Source organism: Syngnathus scovelli, chromosome 1 (assembly GCF_024217435.2).
Source record: "Syngnathus scovelli strain Florida chromosome 1, RoL_Ssco_1.2, whole genome shotgun sequence".
In the NCBI taxonomy this organism is placed as follows: Eukaryota; Metazoa; Chordata; class Actinopteri; order Syngnathiformes; family Syngnathidae; genus Syngnathus; species Syngnathus scovelli.
In genome coordinates this window covers 2,786,517-2,809,675 of record NC_090847.1, presented here as the reverse complement: position 1 = coordinate 2,809,675, position 23,159 = coordinate 2,786,517, and the positions used below count along the sequence as shown (strand labels likewise).

The 23,159-nt window shown below is 46.8% G+C and overlaps 1 protein-coding gene across 4 annotated transcripts in view; it reads left to right on the top strand.

The window, feature by feature from the left end:
- Positions 1-23,159, top strand: part of tctn1 (tectonic family member 1) — a 253,262-nt gene that overhangs the window by 73,102 nt on the left and 157,001 nt on the right. Inside the window, exons 1-2 of one of the 4 annotated variants that reach the window (XM_068651905.1) lie at positions 3,852-4,074; positions 4,517-8,932. The exons of 2 other annotated variants lie outside the window; for them this stretch is intronic. In XM_068651905.1, the coding sequence (XP_068508006.1) occupies positions 4,011-4,074; positions 4,517-7,371 (2,919 nt within the window). In that variant the 5' untranslated portion in view covers positions 3,852-4,010 and the 3' untranslated portion in view covers positions 7,372-8,932. Of the gene's footprint in view, positions 1-72; positions 8,933-23,159 lie in introns of those variants that run through there. One more of the 4 variants, XM_068651904.1, reaches the window with a different exon arrangement.

The window sequence follows — 23,159 nt, the reverse complement described above, 5'->3', positions numbered from 1 at the left end:
TGCTTTTATATTCATTTTTCTTACGTATTTGGAGTCTCCAAGAGTGTAAAAAACTCTAATCTATCCCTCCAGGTGCTGCAGAAATACTTTTATAATCTGTTTGGGGCCTTTTATTTACTCCCCTCAGTTTTCTCCATTTTCTATTGCGTATTTTTATCTATTACATCACATCCGTTGGGGCAGGAAAAACCAAACAAGGTAATGAGTGTTGCCAAACGGTTTTGCAAATCTGCCATCTTTATTACTCTGAGAGACTCTTGTAGTCCAAACAACTCAAGGATGCCAAAGTGGAGAGATCAAAATGTCCCGCTGTTGGATGCATCAATCCACACCCTCCCCCAACATCAGAACCTCAAAGAAGTGCCTGGTCAAATTTCATTTTTTAATCAGTGTTACCACATCTGTGGGCAAAGTCCTGCTTGTTCAAGGATGAGTGTTTCAGAAATCTTTTGTCAGTATAGAGAAGGATTTGGCGAAAGACTTCGTTTCATAGATGGTTCAGTTCCTTCAATCTATGGAAACGACAAACACAGTAAAGCGGTAAGCTTGAGATGGCACGCATATCACTTTAATAATATTGCGTGTCTATGCACTCTTTTTCATAGCATTAGCGTCAGTCTCTCTGCTGATTTTGGAGCTGTGCGCTTTTCACTTCTTGTGGGTGTATTTTGAGCCGTTGTATCAGATGAATTTCATCAAAGGTGCTGTTTTATTCTTGGGGAACACAATAATGTGTTAAATGCATTGTTAGCTTCTCACTAACGCTAACGCTAAAATTTGCTTACTTCGTACCTTGACTGCAGTGCTTATTTACAAGACGTGTTCATAAATATTGTCAGGGGATTTATTTCGTTACGTGTAAGGTATGTATGGACAAGTCTTCTGCTGCTGACATCTTTTAATCAATCAAAAAGTTTGCGGCGCAAGTAAACGCTACCTTGGCTAAAAAAATGTCGACCGGAAAGGGAGGTGCACCTCTTGCGGCCTGGAGGGAGTGGCGTGTGAAGTATCTCATTTGCATTTAAAGAGACCGCACCACAATGGCTTGCTCTGAGCCGCACATCAGAACAAGTGGAAAAGAGGGACCTGTGATACTATCAAAACGAGGAATTCAGACAAAAGCCTCACTGTTCCACTCTACATAGACCACAACTAAATGAGTAAAACAGTAACATTTATTACTGTGACACGTAAGCTTTAAAAAGTCTTGGTTTTAATTAGAAAAACGTTCAATGTGTCTTGTAGGTTTTACAATGGCAAGTGTATTTTAACGTAGCATAAACTCATAGGACTCCAGAGTTCTGTCTTATTCCACTGGTTTTTTGCTATTGGTGGAAAATATATATTGAATATCAGCGTTTTTTGAATATTTTTTTGTGGGGGTTGTTTAAACTATTAACTCATTTGCACCGACCCTCGTGTTACATCGTACCTTATAATATAGTGGCTGAGCGCCATCTTCGAGTTAACTCAGAAACTGTTTTTAATCCATTTGATACATAGATATCTAATGCAATTGCGCACAAAATACGCATATCAACTTTGAGTTTGTACTCAGAAAAAAAATTGCCCCTTCTTTAGAAATGTTATGTATTGTTTTCAATCAGCCAATACAGATTTTATATGTAATTTAGGAACTAATTATTCAGTGGCCTAGTAGTAGAGTGTCCGCCCTGAGACTGGAAGGTTGTGGGTTCAAACCCCGGCCGGGTCATACCAAAGACTATAAAAATGGGACCCATTGCCTCCCTGCTTGGTACTCAGCATTAAGGGTTGGAATTGGGGGGTTAGATCACCAAATGATTCCCGAGCGCGGCACCGCTGCTGCTCACTGCTCCCCTCTCCCCCAGGGGATGGATCAAAATCACATGGGGATGGGTTAAATGCAGAGGACAAATTTCACCACACCCAGATGTGTGTGTGACGATGATCATTGGGACTTATATTAATTTCTAATTCCTTCTAATCTTGACTAAATCCGGCGAATTTAGTCAAGACTCCCAAATAAATAGTGAGGTGGAATAATAATATTATTAAAGCTGCTCAATAATGGATAAAAATAATAATCACGATGATTTTGTTCAACATTGAAAATACAATTATTTACAAGATTATGTTTATGAAATTGCAACAGCATTTCTTGAATGTTTGGAACAGTATTTCTTGAACATGTTTAAAAAAAACACTCTCCTGTTAACAGTGTTGGAAATCTTCATTTTCTACACTAGTTAAAAGTTGAGTTTACAAATTTTAAAATGAACTTCTTCGGTTCATAGTTCATAATTGAAATTTTATGAATTAGATGGTTCCAAAAATGATAAGTTTATAGTTCTTTTCTTCCCCAATCAAAAAATAAATGTTGCTTCGAGCTCTTACCCTCTGGTATTTTGGCATTTTCTCATTGTTTTTCATCCATTCCATTCACACTAGTATCTGTCATGCGGTCGCGTTTATTTTTTCAGTTTTTTGTCTCGTCAATTGTCGTAACTTTACTTCCGGTTTTATTTTGTCATTCCTTCCGTTTCAGTTCGTGTTTCCTTCCTCGGTGTTGGTTGTCTTGTCTTCCCTGATCCCGATTGTGTGCACCCGCGTAATCGAGACTAATTGTCATCACCTGTGTCCCCGCCCGTTTGTGTGTATTTAGTCCGTGTCTTCCCCTTGTCTTGTGCCAGTGTGTCTAGCCTCGTCCCGACCACCAGCGATTCCTTGATGTCCGAACTCTCTGAAAGAACTCTCCTTTTTGTCTCGCCGCCGAGCGACGCTTTTGGTTGTGCCTGGGTCTCCAGCGCCTTTTTGTCTCGTTCCAGTGCGACTCCTTTTGTTGGTACTTTTTGCTACACGTTTTCCCTCGAAAGAGGCGTTTTGATTTGTACTTTTAGCCTTTTGACTCGCCACAGTGCGACGCCTTTTGTTTGTACTTTTTGCCCCGTGTTTTCCCTCGCAAGAGGCGCTTTGTTTTGTACTTTTGCTCTGAGTGCTTGCTGGAATAAATCCCAGATAGATACGACTCTGCATCCGAGTCCTTCGCCTTGTCCCCTGCCTGACAGTACACACTGGCCAGACATGGACTCGGCAGAGTCGGAGCACCTGTGCGCCACAGTGCGCTCCCATGCCTCACTGCTCGCCCAGCACCAGAGGGAGGTGGGCGACTTGGGAGAAGAGATCCGAGGACTCGCTAGGAATCAAGAAAATTTCAGAGGAGCGGTCGCCACCCAAGTAGCAAAGCTGGGTCAGCAAATGCAGGAAGTGCTCTCGCTCTTGAACGCGGGACCAGCAGCGACCTCCAGTACACCCGTCGCTTCCCCCGTTCCTTCCCTTGCAAGAGGTCCCATGACTGGCAGTGCCAGACTGGCTCCTCCAGAGCGCTACTCCGGAGAACCCGGCCTTAGCCGGGCTTTTATTACAGAATGCGAGATGAACTTTGAGAGTTCCCCAGCAGAATTCCCCACCGAGCGCTCCAAGGTGGCCTACATGGTATCCTACCTGACGGGAAGGGCCCGTACATGGGCCACCGCGGAATGGGCCAGGGATTCCATCTCCTGTCACTCTCTCCCCGCTTTCATCCAGGCCCTGCGAACGGTGTTCGATCCCATTTCCGCTGACCGAGACAAGGCTCGCCAACTCTGTCAGATAGACCAGGGACAAGACACCGTCGGAGACTACGCCATCCGGTTCCGCACGCTGGCCGCGGCGAGCGGGTGGAATGCGGCGGCACTATATGACATCTTCCTCCGGGGCCTGTCAGGACCCATCCAAGATCAGCTAATCCCCTTAGATCTTCCCACCGACCTCGACGCCCTCATCGCTCTGGCTATCCGCACTGACAACCGGCTGCAAGAGTGGAGAAAGCACCGACGCAGCAACGCTCCCGCCTTCGTTCCAGTAGCCGGCCCTGACGCTCACCACTCCAGGCCGTACGGGGATCGGCAGCGCCAGGAGCCAGAACCGATGCAGTTGGGCAGAGCCAAGTTAACAGAGGAGGAGAAGTTACGGCGGCGCCGAGAGGGAAGATGCTACTACTGCGGCGAGCTCGGACACCTCCTTCTCTCCTGTCCAGTGAGGAGGACCCTGAAGGTAAGCGCCTTCTCGGCGGCTCTGTCCCCGGGGCGAGTGCTTCCCAAGGGCAGGATCACCCAGTCGGGAAGAGAGATAGAACTCGAAGTATTAATAGACTCAGGAGCAGACGAAAGCTTGATAGACTGGGCATTTGCTCGCCGGTGCGGGGTAAAGACTGAGCTACTGAACACTCCCGTGAAAGCTAAGGCACTCAATGGACAGGCACTCTTTGAGATAACTCACATAACCGAACCAGTCTCGTTGTCAATTGGCCTCCACCAGGAGAACATACGTCTACATGTCGTGACCTCACCAATGAACCCTCTCGTTCTCGGGTATCCATGGCTTCAACGCCACAACCCCGCTATAGACTGGGAATCAGGGGAAATAACGGGATGGGGGTCCGACTGTCATGATTCCTGTATCAAGTCTAACCCGCGCCCTGTGCCTTCCGCTCCAGACGCGCCAACCCCAGACTTAACCGGGGTCCCTGCGTGTTACCACCAATGGGCCGAGGTATTCAGCAAGGCCAAGGCTACCTCTCTGCCTCCCCACCGTCCGTATGATTGCGCCATTGACCTGCTGCCGGGATCAACGATACCCAAGGGGAGGCTGTATTCTCTCTCGGGACCTGAGAAGCAAGCCTTGAATGAATATATAGACTCCTCCTTGCAAGCAGGGCTGATTCGACCGTCGTCGTCGCCTGCGGGGGCGGGGTTCTTTTTCGTGGGCAAGAAGGACGGCACCCTACGTCCCTGCATTGATTATAGTCCCCTCAATCAGATCACCATCAAGAATCGGTATCCGCTCCCACTGATGTCGACCGTGTTCGACCAATTACAGCAAGCCCGGGTGTTCACCAAGTTAGATCTGCGCAACGCCTACCATCTGGTGCGCATCCGGGAAGGGGACGAATGGAAGACAGGGTTCAACACGCATCGAGGACATTTTGAATACCGCGTCATGCCATTTGGCCTCACCAATGCTCCCGCTGTGTTTCAGGCCATGATAAACGATGTTTTGAGAGACTGTTTGGACCGGTTTGTGTACGTATATTTGGACGATATTTTGATTTACTCCCCAGATCTGAAGACCCATAGGGTTCACGTCGAGACGGTGTTGCAACGACTCCTGGAACACCAACTATACGTAAAGGCCGAGAAAAGTGAATTTCACAAGAGCACCGTTTCTTTTCTCGGTTTCATCGTAGCCCCGGGCAAAGTAGAGATGGACCCGGCGAAAGTAAGCGCGGTAACGGAATGGCCTACCCCTGACTCACGTAAGAAGGTGCAACAATTCCTGGGCTTTGCCAATTTTTATCGGCGATTCATTAAGGGCTTCAGTGCCACAGCGGCTCCCTTGCACGCGCTCACGTCTCCTAAAGTCCCCTTCCGCTGGTCAGCAGAGGCGGAGGCGGCCTTCCAGGAGCTAAAGAACCGTTTCAGCACCGCTCCCATCCTCACGCTCCCTGATCCGTCGCGGCAGTTTGTGGTGGAGGTGGACGCCTCCAATCAAGGAGTAGGTGCCATCCTTTCGCAGAGGGCCAAGAGCGACAACAAGCTCCATCCGTGCGCGTTCCTGTCTCGACGGCTGACGCCCGCCGAACAGAATTATGACGTGGGGGATCGCGAACTGTTGGCAGTCAAGCTGGCATTAGAAGAATGGAGACATTGGTTAGAGGGAGCACAGCAGCCTTTTTTGGTCTGGACAGACCATAAAAATTTAGAATACATTAAGTCAGCTAAGAGACTGAATTCACGCCAAGCCCGCTGGTCACTTTTTTTCAATCGTTTTAACTTTACTTTGTCCTACAGACCGGGAACCAAGAACACCAAGCCTGACGCCCTCTCCCGTGTTTTCAACTCGGACCCAGAAATTAAGAAGCCTGAGACTATCCTGCCTTCTCATTGCCTGGTTAGAGCCGTGACCTGGCCTATCGAAGGCCGGGTACAGCAGGCCAATGGTAACGAACCACCCCCTAGTGGTTGCCCTGAGAACCGACTATTTGTCCCTGCTCAATTACGATCCCAAGTCATCCATTGGGCTCACACCTCCAGACTCTCCTGCCATCCGGGCATGCGCCGAACGCTGTTCGTAATCCAGCAGCGATTCTGGTGGCCCTCCATGAGGGCAGACGTCAAGGAATACGTTGCCGCCTGTCCCGTCTGCGCCCGGAATAAGAACGCCCACGGCGCCCGCATGGGGTTGCTGCATCCCCTACCCATTCCTTCGCGCCCGTGGGCGGAGATATCTATGGACTTCGTCACCGGGCTTCCGACCTCGCATGGGCGAACCACCATACTCACAGTGGTGGATAGATTTTCAAAGATGGCTCATTTTATCGCCTTGCCCAAGCTCCCGTCCGCTAAACGAACGGCCACCGTGATGATGGACCACATATTCCGGGTTCATGGGTTCCCGAAAGACATAGTTTCCGATAGAGGGCCCCAATTCGTATCCAGGTTTTGGCGGGAGTTTTGCAAGCTCATAGGGGCAACCGTGAGTCTCACGTCAGGCTATCACCCGGAGGCAAACGGACAGACTGAACGTATTAATCAACAGTTGGAGACAAGTCTCCGCTGCCTGGTCTCCCAGAACCCCTCCTCGTGGAGCAAGAACCTCTCCTGGGTGGAGTATGCCCACAACTCCCTGCCCACCACGGCTACAGGTATGTCCCCCTTCAAGTGTGTGTTTGGCTACCAGCCCCCTGTCTTCCCTGACAGTGAGCCGGAGGTGACGGTGTCTTCGGCCCACGCCTTGGTGCGCCGCTGTCATCGCGTCTGGTCGGCGGCTCGGGCCACGCTGGTCCGACAGGGGGACCGGGTAAAGCGGATGGCTGACCGGAGGAGACGTCCGGCGCCCGTGTACCAGAGAGGTCAACGTGTCTGGCTATCCACCAAGGATCTTCCCCACCGGGGGGACTCCAGGAAACTGGCGCCTCGCTTCGTGGGTCCGTTCCCCATCGCCAAGGTCGTGCACCCGGCCGCGGTGCGTCTACGCTTGCCCAGGTCCCTTGCAGTCCACCCCACCTTTCACGTGGGGAAGGTCAAGCCGGTGGTGGACAGCCCGTTGGTGCCGGATCCGGCGCCCCCTCCGCCTCCGCGGACTGTGGACGGTGGGACGGCCTACACCGTCAAAGAACTATTGGATGTGCGCAGAAGAGGCCGGGGCTGGCAGTACCTGGTGGACTGGGAGGGTTATGGACCGGAGGAGCGGCAATGGGTGCCGCCTAGTTATATTTTGGACCCGGGACTTTTTGAGGACTTCTATGCGGCTCACCCTGGGGCTCCTGGGCCGTCTGGGATCCGGCCCTAGGGGGGGGGTTCTGTCATGCGGTCGCGTTTATTTTTTCAGTTTTTTGTCTCGTCAATTGTCGTAACTTTACTTCCGGTTTTATTTTGTCATTCCTTCCGTTTCAGTTCGTGTTTCCTTCCTCGGTGTTGGTTGTCTTGTCTTCCCTGATCCCGATTGTGTGCACCCGCGTAATCGAGACTAATTGTCATCACCTGTGTCCCCGCCCGTTTGTGTGTATTTAGTCCGTGTCTTCCCCTTGTCTTGTGCCAGTGTGTCTAGCCTCGTCCCGACCACCAGCGATTCCTTGATGTCCGAACTCTCTGAAAGAACTCTCCTTTTTGTCTCGCCGCCGAGCGACGCTTTTGGTTGTGCCTGGGTCTCCAGCGCCTTTTTGTCTCGTTCCAGTGCGACTCCTTTTGTTGGTACTTTTTGCTACACGTTTTCCCTCGAAAGAGGCGTTTTGATTTGTACTTTTAGCCTTTTGACTCGCCACAGTGCGACGCCTTTTGTTTGTACTTTTTGCCCCGTGTTTTCCCTCGCAAGAGGCGCTTTGTTTTGTACTTTTGCTCTGAGTGCTTGCTGGAATAAATCCCAGATAGATACGACTCTGCATCCGAGTCCTTCGCCTTGTCCCCTGCCTGACAGTATCTAAGTGCTATCACCGTACAACAGTGGCGTGCTGGGACCATTTTTCAGCCCTGGGAGTTTCAAATCCAACCGGCCCAATGTCAGGTGGTGAGTGTGAGAAACCGTTCTTATTTTAACTAACTTTTCAGTTTCTGTGATGGACACCCACAGGCAGCACATATATAGTGGATTTGAGTACCACTACATCACTTAAATCCACTATATATGTGCTGACTGTGGGTGTCCATCACAGAAAGTGAAAAGCTTGTTAAAATAAGAAGGGTTTCTCACACTTCGCGGGACAGGCGAAGAAGAGATAATGCCCCGAAGAAGACGCGCTAGTTTGTGTTTACATTTCGCGCATCACGCGATCAAGACGGACATTACTGAAAGGAAGCCTTTATACACAAACCGTCATCATGGGGGACAAAAGAAATGCATATGATGCCGCTTTTAAGCCAAAGACAGTCGATGTTGATGACATTATCTTGTGTCTACTCTGGAGCGTACTACGGCTTCCGGTCTCCAGGGGGCGCTCCAGCAGGAAGTAAGAGCGAGACAGACGAAGAAGAGATAATGCGCCGAAGAAGACGTGATCGTCTCGCGCATCACGCACACACCCGCATTCACACAAAGACAGGAAGCTTTTATACACAAACCGTCATTATGGGGGATAAAAGAAATGCATATGATGCCGCTTTTAAGCAATACGTGTCGCTCGCTAGTTTAATATAATTTAGCGCTTCGTGCATGAATAATATTACCATGAACAGAACCTCTTCACACTCGAAGAAATGCATAAAACCGACGACGAAAGAGAGACTGAGAAAGTGCGAGGCGAAGGATATCTAACGCTATTCCAATCGGACACTAAGGAGGAAGTTTTCGATAGTTTCAGTGCACAGGAGGAAGATGAAGACGGCTCTTTTTTTACTTTTACTGGTATGTTTTTTTTAACCAGCCCTGTTCGTGCTGTGCTACCGTGTTGCTGCTGTGTTGCTGCTGTGTTACTTCCGTGTTGCTGCGGTATTACTGCCGCGTCACAGGCAGTGTTTGGAAAGAAATGTTAAGGTATGTTATTAAAGCTTTAAAAAAAAACGTTCTGTGTCCAGTATTTCTTCGCTAATAACTCGCGTGCACACTTCTGCGTTGCTGCGGTACTACTGCTGCATCACAGGCAATGTTAAGAAAGACATGTTCAAGTATGTTATTAAAACGTTAAAAAGGCTTTCTGTTAGATAAATTGTATATATATGTTATCATGCGTTCCCTAATGAGTACTTATTAATAAAATTATTGCACAGAATGCTTGCTGTTTTGCCTTGCAGACGTCCACCAGAACACAACAAGTCATACGATGCTGTCTGGAGCTTCCTGACCTTCTACATCTCTGGGAATCCAAGAAAGCTGTTGATAGCTCAAACTATTTTGTTGATGTCTGCACATGGCATTTTGCCCTTGCACTCTTTTCGATTCTCATGACATCTTGTCTACGACTTATTTTGTTTATAGAATCTCGTTTCTTTTCTCATGAGACAAAGCCCACGCTTCCCCCCACCTCAGGGGCTAGTCTCACATTGTGGGTAGGGCATTCCTAAATAAAAAGAGCGAGGAGTGTTAACGGACCTTTAGTGTATTTCGGGACTGCTGTAAGTCTGATTGCACTCCTCGCGAGAAAAGACTCAACATTCTGCCTCACTGGTTTTGTCTGCTGATCCTTTTGCTGATTTTGAACCTAACAGATTTTTGGGGGCTCGTTCCGGGATCTCAATAGACCTATTTCGGGGTTCCGGCCGACTTTTCGACGCAGGACAAGTCCTTGGCCAAGGCATATAGATAGAGAAACCCTTTTCACGGGGCTGTCTCGATCAGTCGGTTGGACGCCAGAGTGGTTGACGAGATCATCCGAGGAGAAGGCCCAGCAGACTGTGAGTATGAATCTTGATTCTGTTGAAAGTAATGAAAGTGCAGTGACAAGAGGTCACTTAAAACCTTGACAATTCTAGACCCTATCAAGTGAAATTAGAAGCAGTTAAATTCCGCTGGGATGATGGAGTCCCCTGACTTAGTCAGTTAAATTCCATGGGAGGGCGGACTCCTCTGTTTTCTAAAGAAGTACAGGTAATTTGGAGCAGTTAAATTCCGCTGAGGTGTCGTGGGGCCTCCTAGTTAACCTTCCTAATGTGTTAGCTTTCTGCTGCCATCTGGAGTGTTTTTCTTAACTCTTGTTTAGCTGATTTGGCTTCTTTATCCATGAAAAGATAGGTTTTATATCTACTTTGAGAAAAAGGCAAAAATAAGTTTTTCTTACACAATAGGAAGGTTAAAGAGTTTAGATTTTGTAAAGATCCACGGGAGGGCGGACTCCCCTGCTTGCCTGTGAGACGATAAGGATGCGCATTGTGTGTGTGTGGTTTGACTGAGAGTGATCTCATTTGAGCTCTCCTTTATGTAAACAGTGGTTTTGTGTAAAAGCAGAGGAAAGGAGACTTACCACTCATTGAATATTTTACCACTGTCCGGTGAATAAAGTTGGCTTTAGGACACTGTAGGTGCCATTCGAATTGCCAACTCCGAAATTTAGAGAAATAAACCATGGGAAAATCAAATAGCAAACAAAAGCCGCTACCCCGACATGAATTGAAATGCAAGGGGTCGGCACCAACAATATAAAATATCTTGACAAATGCATATTTTGGACAGAGGGGATTGCATTATGTGACGTGGCGGTGGCGAGGCTCTCAGCACTTCAGTTGCTCCCCCCACCCTTGTTATCAGCTGGGAGGATTGTCATGTCTATGTTGTGGGCCTGTGTGTTTGTTTCTGTGTATGTTTGTCTTTGTGTATCAGTTCGTTATAAAGGATGGAATTGCGTTAAATTGGTGCACGAAAGCGGTGTGCTAGACAATGGGTTATCAGATTTGCATTGTTAAATGTAAAAAAATAGAAATGATAGAATAAACTGAGGGTTGTGGTCAGAAACTCGTCCAACGAGGAGAGTGCCCAGCCCTCATAAAAATGTGAGAGTAAGAGAACATACATTGTAGAATTGGATAAAATTAAATTATTGATTGGTTATGACATAAGACTATACAAGGACACATGTAAGGACAAGTCAAAGATTTAAATCACTTAGAGTTAAAAACAACATTGCAAGGGGGGCACTTTTTATGAACAGAACACCAAGTAAAATATTAAGTAGTGGGCATTCGTGATTGGGATTTAATTAAGGATAAAATGAGGTCAATGATTAGAAATCAATGGTGCTCTACACAATAAGGCTTAAATTTTAATGGGGAAATATTTGGAGTACTGTGTTGGTCTACATAGGTCATGGGCCTAGTTTATTTGGTTTTGATTGTGGTTTGGGTTTATTTTGTTTATTGTTAAGGTGTTCCTTGTTATTCTCTTATCCCCTGCATTGCAAATGTCTTCTTGATGCAGATAGGTTAACAGGCTGGGACTTTAGTGAGGAGATAATTTGTCGATTGATGGGGGTTAGTAATTGTCCAAATTCTAGTCACATGTTTTGAGGGACCACAGCAACAACATTATATTTAATTTCCAGGCCATTATTTAGTATGATATGACGGTGTCTAGCTAAGTAGACTGTTCTATCAAAAAATGTGAGAGTGAAGGAGGAGGTTTGATTTGTAATCTGACATTTGGGTCCCATTTTGAAGAGCATAGATTGTTTTTGTTTGTTTATTTTTAAAGATATATTTAACAGTTTATCTCGGTGCAGTAAGGATATAGCAATTTTGCAAAACTTGAAATTAAAAATTAAAAAGCAAAATTACATTCTCATTTTCCCAGATGTGAGGGAAATCGAAAGATAAGGAAGACGAAGAAAAGATAAAAAAGAACTTGCTGTTGCACAGACAGGAAGATGATGACACAGTGTCAGCTCGTGCTCGCTTAAAAACCGCAGCTGAGAATGTGATGAGTGAAGATGAGAAAAATGATCAAATTACAAAGACAGATGTTGTGGCACGGCAAAGCGAACCATCCTTTCCGTCTTTGTACCCCAAATTAAACAACTCATTGCTTCCTATAATTTGAGAGGTGATGAAGTACAAGAGGTTTTCACGGCATCCTTAACCAAACATTGGGCAAGCGGTAAAGGCACCTGGAGTCCTTTTGATCTCCAGGGCCGTTCATTGGAATATAACGGGGTGCCATTACAAATACAAATTGACCAACTATTGCAGGATAAAAATAAAATTTCAACGTAGAGCAAATTACACAGACATTGGCCGGACTAAACAAAAACAAGATGAGTTGTTTGAAGACTTTAGACACAGACCAGAAAGAGTGTTCAACTGATGTCTATGATCAACAACTCAAAAATGCTCTACATGCAAATTTGCGACCAGTATTATGTCGACAACGAATAAATTCGACAATTTTTTTCCCTATAAAATGGTGCCGTTTGGGTTTGAAGTACATAGTCGCTTCAAAGGAGGAAAAGCATGATTTAAGATACGCGATTGATCTATGAGAAGGCTATCCCTTGTGCCAGGGGTGTCAAACTCATTTATTCGCGGGCCGCGGTTTAGTCATGGCTTCTTTTGGAGGGCCGGTATGACTGTCATACCTGAGTAGATGTGTGAGCGCCTCATATTGTGGGAGCTGCGGAACAAGCTGACGAGTACCTCGCTTTCAAATCAGACAAGTAAAAACTGGTCTAATATTTAAAATTTAACATATTACTAAAAGTGAAGATAATTTGCGATTCGAGTGATGGCACATGAATATGAAGCACAATTTGACACCTGTGCCTTATACAAAGGTAAAGTTGGATTGGAATTTGATGAAACATATTCCATTGGAGTTTAAATTGCTTGCAATGTAATTGCGATTTAATTAACACCTGTGTGATTGATTGATTGAGTGAGTGAGTGAGTGAGTGAGTGAGTGAGTGAGTGAGTGAGTGAGTGAGTGAGTGAGTGAGTGAGTGAGTGAGTGAGTGAGTGAGTGAGTTTTCTGTCACCTGCACGTCATCTTTCCTGCATGGCTATGTTGCTGTCTCAGCTGCATCTGACCGTTGAAAGATGCACGACACTCATTCCTGCCACTCTCATTCCCCTTCCTGACGACGGCGAATTCCGTGATTGTGTCGAAGCTGCCCAACAGATTCCAAAGGCTCGGCCTGATTTGGAAGATACATCTCTGCCAGATGGTCATGTGGTTTTTGTTGATGGGTCTTCTAAGAAAAATGAATCTGGTGTGACCCTTACTGGGTATGCCATTGTTACTGCCGACATGGTTTTGGAGGCTGCTAAACTGCCATCCAATATGTCTGCACAGGCCGCTGAGCTCATTGCTTTGACTGGGGCCTGCAAATTGTTTGCAAACAAATCCGTCACTATCTGGGCTGATAGTCAGTATGCTTTTGCTACAGTGCACGTTTTTGCTCAGCAGTGGAGCAACCGTGGCATGATAACTTCTGCAGGGAAGCCCGTCACCCATTCCACATTACTGACTCAACTTTTGGACGCTGTCCAGCTACCTTTAAAGGTAGCGGTTTGCAAGTGTGCTGCTCACACTGCAAGCTCTGATCCTGTTTCTCTCGGTGATGCTTTTGCTGAAAAATCCGCTAAGTCCGCTGCAGAGGGCCTGCTCCATGTCCTCTCGTCTCTCACAGCTCATGATTCAATGTCACACATCTCCTCTGATGTGTTGCTTGACATGCAGTCTCAGAGCCCCTCCCAGGAATGGCTCTCTTGGGAAAAACGGGGTGCAACTAAAAACACTGTTGGTCTTTTTGTGTGACCTTTGGGCAAACCTGTCTTGCCTCATAACTTGTTCAAATGGGCTGCTATTTCGAGTCATGGGGTCACCCATGTCTCGACGGGGGGTATGGTGAAACTGAAACAAGTTGAAGCTATTTATACAACATACGGCTTTGCAGCTTTTTCACAACAATTTTGATCTGTGCTAAACATAACCCACAAGGCAATTTAAGGCCTCAGAGAATTCCCGACTCCGTTGTATCCGTTTCAGACAATACATATGGATTATATCCAATTATATAATTGAGAAGGGAAAGAATATTGTTTGGTCATAATAGACGCATTTTCTAAATGGGTAGAAACATTTCCTACCAAACATGCTGATGCACTCACGGTGGCAAAGGCCTTATGCAAAGACATCATTCCAAGATACGGTATTCCAGAAAAAATTTACAGCGACAATGGTCCACATTTTGTAAATCAGAACATTGGGAGAATGTTCCACATACATCTAAAGAACCATTGTTCCTATCGTTCACAATCAGTTGTTGAGAGATCTAACGCGACTATAAAAAACAGATTAAAGAAATGTATGGAAGAAAACAAACGACCATGGACTCAGTGCTTAGACCTGGTCAAAATGTACATAAATATTACAAGTACACCAGGGCTAACTCCCTATGAAACTATGTTTGGAAGACCTTACAGGCTTCCTCAGTTCAAGAACACATGGGAGATCCCCGAGAAAGCCGCGTTAGAAAAATTTTGGAACGTCAAAAGAATCTAACCAATAACACTGATGGTGAACCCATTTCTCCGCAGGAAGACCCCAAAGTGGTACTGGGAGACTGGGTTTTGATCAAGAGTATCAAGAGGAAGAATTGGCATTCATCTAAGTGGGAAGGTCCCTTTTTGGTACTACTCACGACACCTAATGCTTTGAAAATAGCCGAACGCAACACGTGGATTCATTTATCTCATTGTAAAAAGGTGATCTCTGCAGACCCAACCTAAGTACGGAAGGTGAGCAAAGTCTGGTAATGGTGCCTGATCCTGGTGCCAAGATCCAGGGTTGACACGAAAGCTAGCAGAAGCCAATTTCCAAGACACCAACCCGAAGCTCAGGGTGTTGACTCTGAGGAGATCCAAAACATGAGCATTAGAGAGTCATTTGGTGAGTGCTTTAATCGGGCTGTAGCCTGCGCAAAGTCTACCATGTGCTTTTGGTTGCTTTTGCTGGTTTGTGTTACCATTATATTTTTTCCGGGGGTTATTTTATTTGTATGGATAGAGTACCATGAGCCTCGAACATTCTTCTCTCAGGCAGCTACCAACGCTAATTCTAATCGATATGGCTCATGGGGGAAAAATTGCTAGACATAAACGCGACACTAAATCCCCTTTTGATCAGGTTGTTTGTATTCCAGTAACCGTCTGCGTTCCAACTTGCGTACCATGGCTTTTGTCTTGGACTTACAATAAGTCATTAATGTTTACTGTGGCTCCTAATCAAAGTCAAAGTCAAAGTCAGCTTTATTGTCAATTTCTCCACATGCCAAAGACACACAAAGAAACCGAAATTCCGTTCCCCCCTATCCCACGGTGACAAGACATGGCTCACAACAGACAAACAAGTAAACAAGTATAACAAAAGTGTGCTGAATAAATAATGAATAAATAACACAACACAACAATAAATAAATAAGAGGAGCAGAAAAAAAAGGAGCAAGTGCGCGTACAGCAGACATTCCCGAAAATAGCGCAACAGTGCCGCACGCTACGCAGAAGCATCTTCTTCTATTATTTTACCTATGAAAAGTTGAATCTGACATCTTTTGCTAAGTCCGTAGTGCCCGTATTCTGGCCGAGAACGAAACGAAACGCCGAATGGCGGGGCGCAGCTAATCCAACTTACATAGACGCCATTGGTGTTCCTAGAGGAGTACCGGATGAGTATAAGCTGGTGAATCAGATAGCAGCTGGTTTTGAATCCGCCCTATGTTGGTGGTGTACTATTAACAAAAATGTTGACAGGATTAACTACGTCCATTACAACGTGCAGAGGCTTGGAAACTGGTCCGAGGCGGGTTTCAAGGCGGTCCACTCCCGACTGGCCGCTACTTCCCTCATGGCTTTCCAGAATCGAATGGCCCTTGACATGCTACTCTCAAAGGGGGGCGGTGTCTGCGCCATGTTCGGTGAGCAATGTTGCACGTTTATTCCGAATAATACTGCAGCCGGCGGAAGCCTGTCCCAGGCCCTTGAGGGCCTGCGGACCTTGAACGGGAAGATGAAGGAACACGGTGGGGTGAACACAGAGGTTTGGACCAACTGGTTGAACGTGTTCGGAAAGTACCGCACCCTGGTTTCCTCAGCCCTGGTCTCCATTGCCGTTTTCTCTGCCATTTTGACCTTGTGTGGATGTTGTTGCATTCCTTGTCTCCGATCCCTAATTAACAGGCTAATTACAACTGCTATCTCTCCACCAGCTGAGACTTTCCCGTTGCTTCTCTAGTGACGACCCCGTCGGCGATTCTATTGTGGTAAACCTGTCCGGTTTGTTTCCTGAACCTGGCTTTGCTGATTAAGACTCAGTTTCCTCCCGAGTGTAAGTTAGTTCTTGCGAAGTGTGATCCCTTGGCTGAAAATCTTTTTGAAGTGTCGATATGGGTGATGTGTTGGTCTCCGGTAACTTATGATAAACAGGGGGGAATTGTTAGATAAATTGTATATATATGTTATCATGCGTTCCCTAATGAGTACTTATTAATACAATTATTGCACAGAATGCTTGCTGTTTCGCCTTGCAGACGTCCACCAGAACACAACAAGTCATACGATGCTGTCTGGAGCTTCCTGATCTTCTACATCTCTGGGAATCCAAGAAAGCTGTTGATAGCTCAAACTATTTTGTTGATGTCTGCACATGGCATTTTGGCCTTCCACTCTTTTCGATTCTCATGACATCTTGTCTACGACTTCTTTTGTTTATAGAATCTCGTTTCTTTTCTCATGAGACAAAGCCCACGCTTCCCCCCACCTCAGGGGCTAGTCTCACATTGTGGGTAGGGCATTCCTAAATAAAAAGAGCGAGGAGTGTTAACGGACCTTTAGTGTATTTCGGGACTGCTGTAAGTCTGATTGCACTCCTCGCGAGAAAAGACTCAACATTCTGCCTCACTGGTTTTGTCTGCTGATCCTTTTGCTGATTTTGAACCTAACACTTTCTATGTACTGTCTTTCTTTGTAAAAAACTCGTGTGCACGTACGGCTTATAGTCCGGTGCGGCTTATGTAAGAAAAAAAATGAAATATCCCTAAATTTTAGCTGGTGCGGCTTACAATCCGGTGCGGCTTATAGTCCGGCAATTACGGTAGGCTGATAGTACATTTAATGTTGATTAAACTGTGCAGGTTGTACCAGCATTCCTGAGATGTTGATGATAGTGCATCTTAAACGGAAGGCGATACTGTGGACTTAACATTTTTAGCTGTAAAGGTTTTGTGTATTAAAATGGAGCCAAAACTACTGTGCACTCTGCACACTTACACTATACACTTGCAAGTAAATTCTAAACATATTTCATTCTTCTCAGGTAGCAACTATCAAGCTTTTTTTTTTGTAATGTAGAAGACTGAAGTCAGATCAGCAAAATTATGGAAAAAGCAGTGCATAAACTAAAACACCGGTAAACACTTGAATTGTTTTTTAATTTACCCTTAATTTATCCCAAACTATTTGCAGTGCTTCACAAAAGGAGCAACGTGTGAGTCATCGTGTCCGATGCTCAAAATGAAATTTGAATTTCTTAGTACAGTTTGCTTCTGGGGTGGGCGACTCCCTGAGCATGGTAACTGAAAAATAACCACTGTAAGCCACTTGAAGTGATCGAGGCGCAGGGCTCTGGCACAGAGCTCCGTGTGACTTTTTCATTAGCCCACGTACGCCGCCGAGGCTATTCCCTGAGCTGGATAACCGAAAGATAATCATAGTACTTAATACTTTGCTCGAGGCACAAGCCTGACATGCAGAGCTCTGTGTGACTGTGCCATTTGCCCACTGGGGCAAATCTCTGAGATGGGTGGACCGAAGAAATAGCCCAGCAAGTGGCCTCCTCCAACTTTAGGCTCGTTCCCCCCACATCGCAGAGAGGCAGCTATTCTGAAAACTGTGAGCCGCGGTACGCTCTCAAGCCAGCGCACCAGCTTTACAAACTGTGTGCAGTCTCTGAGCATCCTGTGCGAGCTCAATAGCTTTCTCGATGCATGCCGTACTTGTTACACAGCCATCCACCTAGAAATCCTTCATTATGAACTGTACTGCAAGGGGAAACTCATTTTCGTTAGCAGGATGCTTTAAGTCGTAATTGGCGTAACCTAGCAAGGACGTAGCCCAGAAAAAAGTGCATTTTAATTCGATACTCTTGTTCATTTTGACATTTTAACCACAGAAATTTTAACTACCATATTTTCCAGACTATAAGTCACTCCGGAGTATAAGTCGCACCAGCCATGAAATGCAAAATAAAGAAGAAAAAGACATATACAAGTCGCATTTTTGGGGGAAGTTTATTTGATAAAATCCAACACCAAGAACAGACATATCATCTTGAAAGGCAATTTGAAATAAAAATAGAATAGGCAACAACAAGCTGAACGGTACGGTATGCTAACGTTACTTAAACACATAAACAAGGAATTGAGACCGTGCCTGACGTAACATATTAAGTTATTCAAATAACTATAGCATAAATAACATGCTAACAAGTTTATCCAATTGTCACTCCAAATCATTAAATCCAACAAAATCTTCATCTTCGGTGTCACTTATGAACATCTCCGCTAACTCCAGAAGTAGAAGATGCAGCGCAATTGGCGTAACCTAGCAAGGACGTAGCCCAGAAAAAAGTGCATTTTAATTCGATACTCTTGTTCATTTTGACATTTTAACCACAGAAATTTTAACTACCATATTTTCCGGACTATAAGTCACTCCGGAGTATAAGTCGCACCAGCCATGAAATGCAAAATAAAGAAGAAAAAGACATATACAAGTCGCATTTTTGGGGGAAGTTTATTTGATAAAATCCAACACCAAGAACAGACATATCATCTTGAAAGGCAATTTGAAATAAAAATAGAATAGGCAACAACAAGCTGAACGGTACGGTATGCTAACGTTACTTAAACACATAAACAAGGAATTGAGACCGTGCCTGACGTAACATATTAAGTTATTCAAATAACTATAGCATAAATAACATGCTAACAAGTTTATCCAATAGTCACTCCAAATCATTAAATCCAACAAAATCTTCATCTTCGGTGTCACTTATGAACAACTCCGCTAACTCCAGAAGTAGAAGATGCAGCGCTTCCTCCTCTACGTGGCTTACGTCACACTCATCGTCAGTTGCAGTTCCAATTATTCCACAGGCCTAGAGCGCCCTCATGCGGTTTAGTGTGAAAATAACATGTGAAATGATATAATGTGTTAATAATTTCACACATAAATCAATCCTGAGTAGAAGTTGCACCCTTGGCCAAACAATGGAAAAAAAAAACTGTGACATATAGTCCTGAAAATACGGTAGTCTCTTCCTGCTTCATGCACATGGATCTGGTGGAACATTCTTTTTTAATGTCACATAATAATGCAACTTGATGTCTTCTGAATCCGATGAGAACACCATTTAGATTGTTCCGCAAATCTGGGCCTGACAGCAAATGATCATGATCAAACCTTTGAGTTTGCTGAGGCATCAAAGACCACTCTGAGTTTGTCTTGTTTTTAAGAATGATATTTCCCATCCATCCATCCATCCATCTTCTTCCGCTTATCCGGGGTCGGGTCGCGGGGGCAGCAGCTTTAGGAGAGACTCCCAGACTTCCCTCTCCCCAGCCACTTTATCCAGCTCATCCCGGGGGATCCCAAGGCGTTCCCAGGCCCTCAATGCCTCGGCTGCGCCTAGAAATTCTGTCCATAAAAACTATGAACAGAATCGGTGACAAAGGGCAGCCTTGGCGGAGTCCAACCCTCACTGGGAACGAATCCGACTTACTGCCGGAAATGCGGACCAGACTCTGGCATCGGTGATACAGGGACCGAACCGCCCTTATCAGTTGGCTCGGCACCCCGTACTCCCGAAGCACCCTCCACAGAACCTCCCGAGGGACACGGTCGAACGCCTTCTCCAAGTCCACAAAACACATGTGGACTGGTTGGGCGAACTCCCATGCACCCTCGAGGATCCTGCCGAGGGTGTAGAGCTGGTCCACTGTTCCACGGCCAGGACGAAAGCCACACTGCTCCTCCTGAATCCGAGGTTCGACCTCCCGACGGACCCTCCTCTCCAGCACCCCTGAATAGACCTTACCAGGGAGGCTGAGGAGTGTGATTCCCCTGTAATTGGAACACACCCTCCGGTCCCCCTTCTTAAAGAGGGGAACCACCACCCCAGTCTGCCAATCCAGAGGCACTGTCCCCGATGTCCACGCAACGTTGTAGAGGCGTGTCAGCCATGACAGCCCCACAACATCCAGAGCCTTTAAGAACTCTGGGCGGATCTCACCCACCCCCGGGGCCTTGCCACCGAGGAGTTTTTTAACTACCTCAGTGACTTCGACCCCAGAGATTGGAGAATCCGCCTCAGAGTCTCCAGGCCCTGCTTCCTCAATGGAAGGCGTGTAGGTGGAATTGAGGAGGTCTTCGAAGTATTCTCCCCACCGACTCACGACGTCCCGAGTCGAGGTCAGCAGCACGCCATCCCCACTGTAAACAGTGTTGACGTTGCACTGCTTCCCCCTCCTGAGACGCCGGATGGTGGACCAGAATTTCCTCGAAGCCGTCCGAAAGTCATTCTCCATGGCCTCACCGAACTCCTCCCACGCCCGGGTTTTTGCCTCAGCAACCGCCGAAGCCGCGTTCCGCTTGGCCATCCGGTACCTGTCAGCTGCCTCCGGAGTCCCGCAGGCCAAAACGGCCCGATAGGACTCCTTCTTCAGCTTGACGGCATCCCTTACCGCCGGTGTCCACCAGCGGGTTCGGGGGTTGCCGCCACGACAGGCACCGACGACCTTACGGCCACATCTCCGGTCGGCCGCCTCAACAATGGAGGCACGGAACATGGTCCACTCAGACTCAATGTCCCCCGCCTCCCCCGGGACGTGGGAAAAGCTCTGCCGGAGGTGGGAGTTGAAGCTCTTCCTGACAGGAGATTCTGCCAGACGTTCCCAGCAGACCCTCACAGAGCGTTTGGGTCTGCCAGGTCGGACCGGCATCTTCCCCACCATCGGAGCCAACCCACCACCAGGTGGTGATCAGTTGACAGCTCCGCCCCTCTCTTCACCCGAGTGTCCAAAACATGCGGCCGCAAATCCGATGACACGACTACAAAGTCGATCATCGAACTGCGGCCTAGGGTGTCCTGGTGCCAAGTGCACACATGGACACCCTTATGTTTGAACATGGTGTTCATTATTGAAAATCCGTGTCGAGCACAGAAGTCCAACAATAGAACACCGCTCGGGTTCAGATCAGGGGGGCCGTTCCTCCCAATCACGCCCTTCCAGGTCTCACTGTCATTGCCCACGTGAGCATTGAAGTCACCCAGTAGAACGATAGAGTCCCCAGAAGGAGCGTTCTCCAGCACTTCCTCCAGGGACCCCAAGAAGGGTGGGTACTCTGAGCTGCTGTTTGGTGCATAGACACAAACAACAGTCAGGACCCGTCCCCCCACCCGAAGGCGGAGGGAGGCTACCCTCTCGTTCACCGGGGTGAACCCCAATGTGCAGGCGCCCAGCCGGGGGGCAATAAGTATACCCACACCTGCTCGACGCCTCTCACCGTGGGCAACTCCAGAGTGGAAGAGAGTCCAGCCCCTCTCGAGAGGGCTTGTACCGGAACCCAAACTGTGTGTGGAGGCTAGTCCGACTATATCTAGTCGGAATCTTTCTGCCTCGCACACCAGCTCGGGTTCCTTTCCAGCCAGAGAGGTGACATTCCATGTCCCAAGAGCCAGCTTCTGCAGCCGGGGATCAGACCGCCAAGGTCCCCGCCTTTGGCTGCCGCCCAGCTCACATTGCACCCGACCCCTTCGGCCCCTCCCACAGGTGGTGAGCCCATGGGAAGGGGGACCCACGTTTCCATTTCGGGCTATGCCCGGCCGGGCCCCGTTTTCTACCTCTTTTCCTTCACTGAGCACTTCTTCTGCGTTACCCTTTTTTGTATGGATGGATGGATCCTATGAAAGGGTTTCTGGTTTAATATTTCTAAGTTTAAGTATACAGGTAGGTCTTACATTATTCCTTTTCACTGGTAGGCAGTGTAGGGACGGTATTACAGAAACATTATACATACATTATTTTTATACACTGCCTGGCTATGACAAGACAATGGCCTAGGTCAGGAGTCGGGAACCTATGGCTTGCGAGTCAATATGGCTCTTTTGGCGACGGTAAAAATGTTATTAAAAAGAATACATTAGTACACTCAAAAAATCGTTGGTATTAATTAAAATACATGCATTTAATTGTATTTAATCTATAGATTTTTTTTAATTGGTATGGCTCTCACGGGAAGTTATTTTTTTTTAAAATGGGCATTTATGGCTCTGTCCGCCAAAAAGGTTCGCGACCCCTGGCCTAGGTAAAAGGAAATACACTCTGGACAGAAACTAACATTCCAAAAGTATGGTTCATATCTTCAAATTAAAATTCCATCCATCCATCATTTAAACTGCTTATCCTCATGATGGTCACAAGTGTGATGGAGCCTATCCCAGCTAACTTCGGGCAGTTGGCAGAGGACACCCTGAACTGGTGGCCGGCCAATCACAGGGCACACAGAAACAAATAACAATTAACACTCACACCTATGGGCAATATGGAGTGGTCAATTGGCTGACCATGCATGCAAGTACCCAGAGGAAGCCTACGGAGGCACGGGGAGAACATGCAAACGCCTACAAGGAAGCTGGAGCCGAAACTAAACCCTGCACCTCTGAACTGTGAGGCGACCTACTAACCAGTGCTCCACTCTGCCGTTTCAAATAAAAATCATGACTGATAATGTTTAATTTTGGTGAAAATTATCAACATGAGCTTAGCAGCACTGCACTGGAGTGTGAACTCTCACACAATAAATCTTACCGTTCTTCTGAAACTGGTTTCTTTCACGCCTGTTCCACGCCGCTGCTAGCTTGACGCCTAGACAGCCAAGGTGCCGCGAGCGACCGGCCGGTCTGTCTTTCTGTGTTTGTTTTTGCTTACGAGTAACAAATCAAGAATCCTATGATTGGTTTACTGCCCTGATTGATGTAAAACGCAATGTCCTCTGATTGGTCCATCGGGTCTACATATTACGTCTACACCTGTGGCGGCCGTCAGACAACATTAACAGATTTTGGTGATTGGTCCACATAAAAGGCGCTCCTTCGGTTACTAAGAA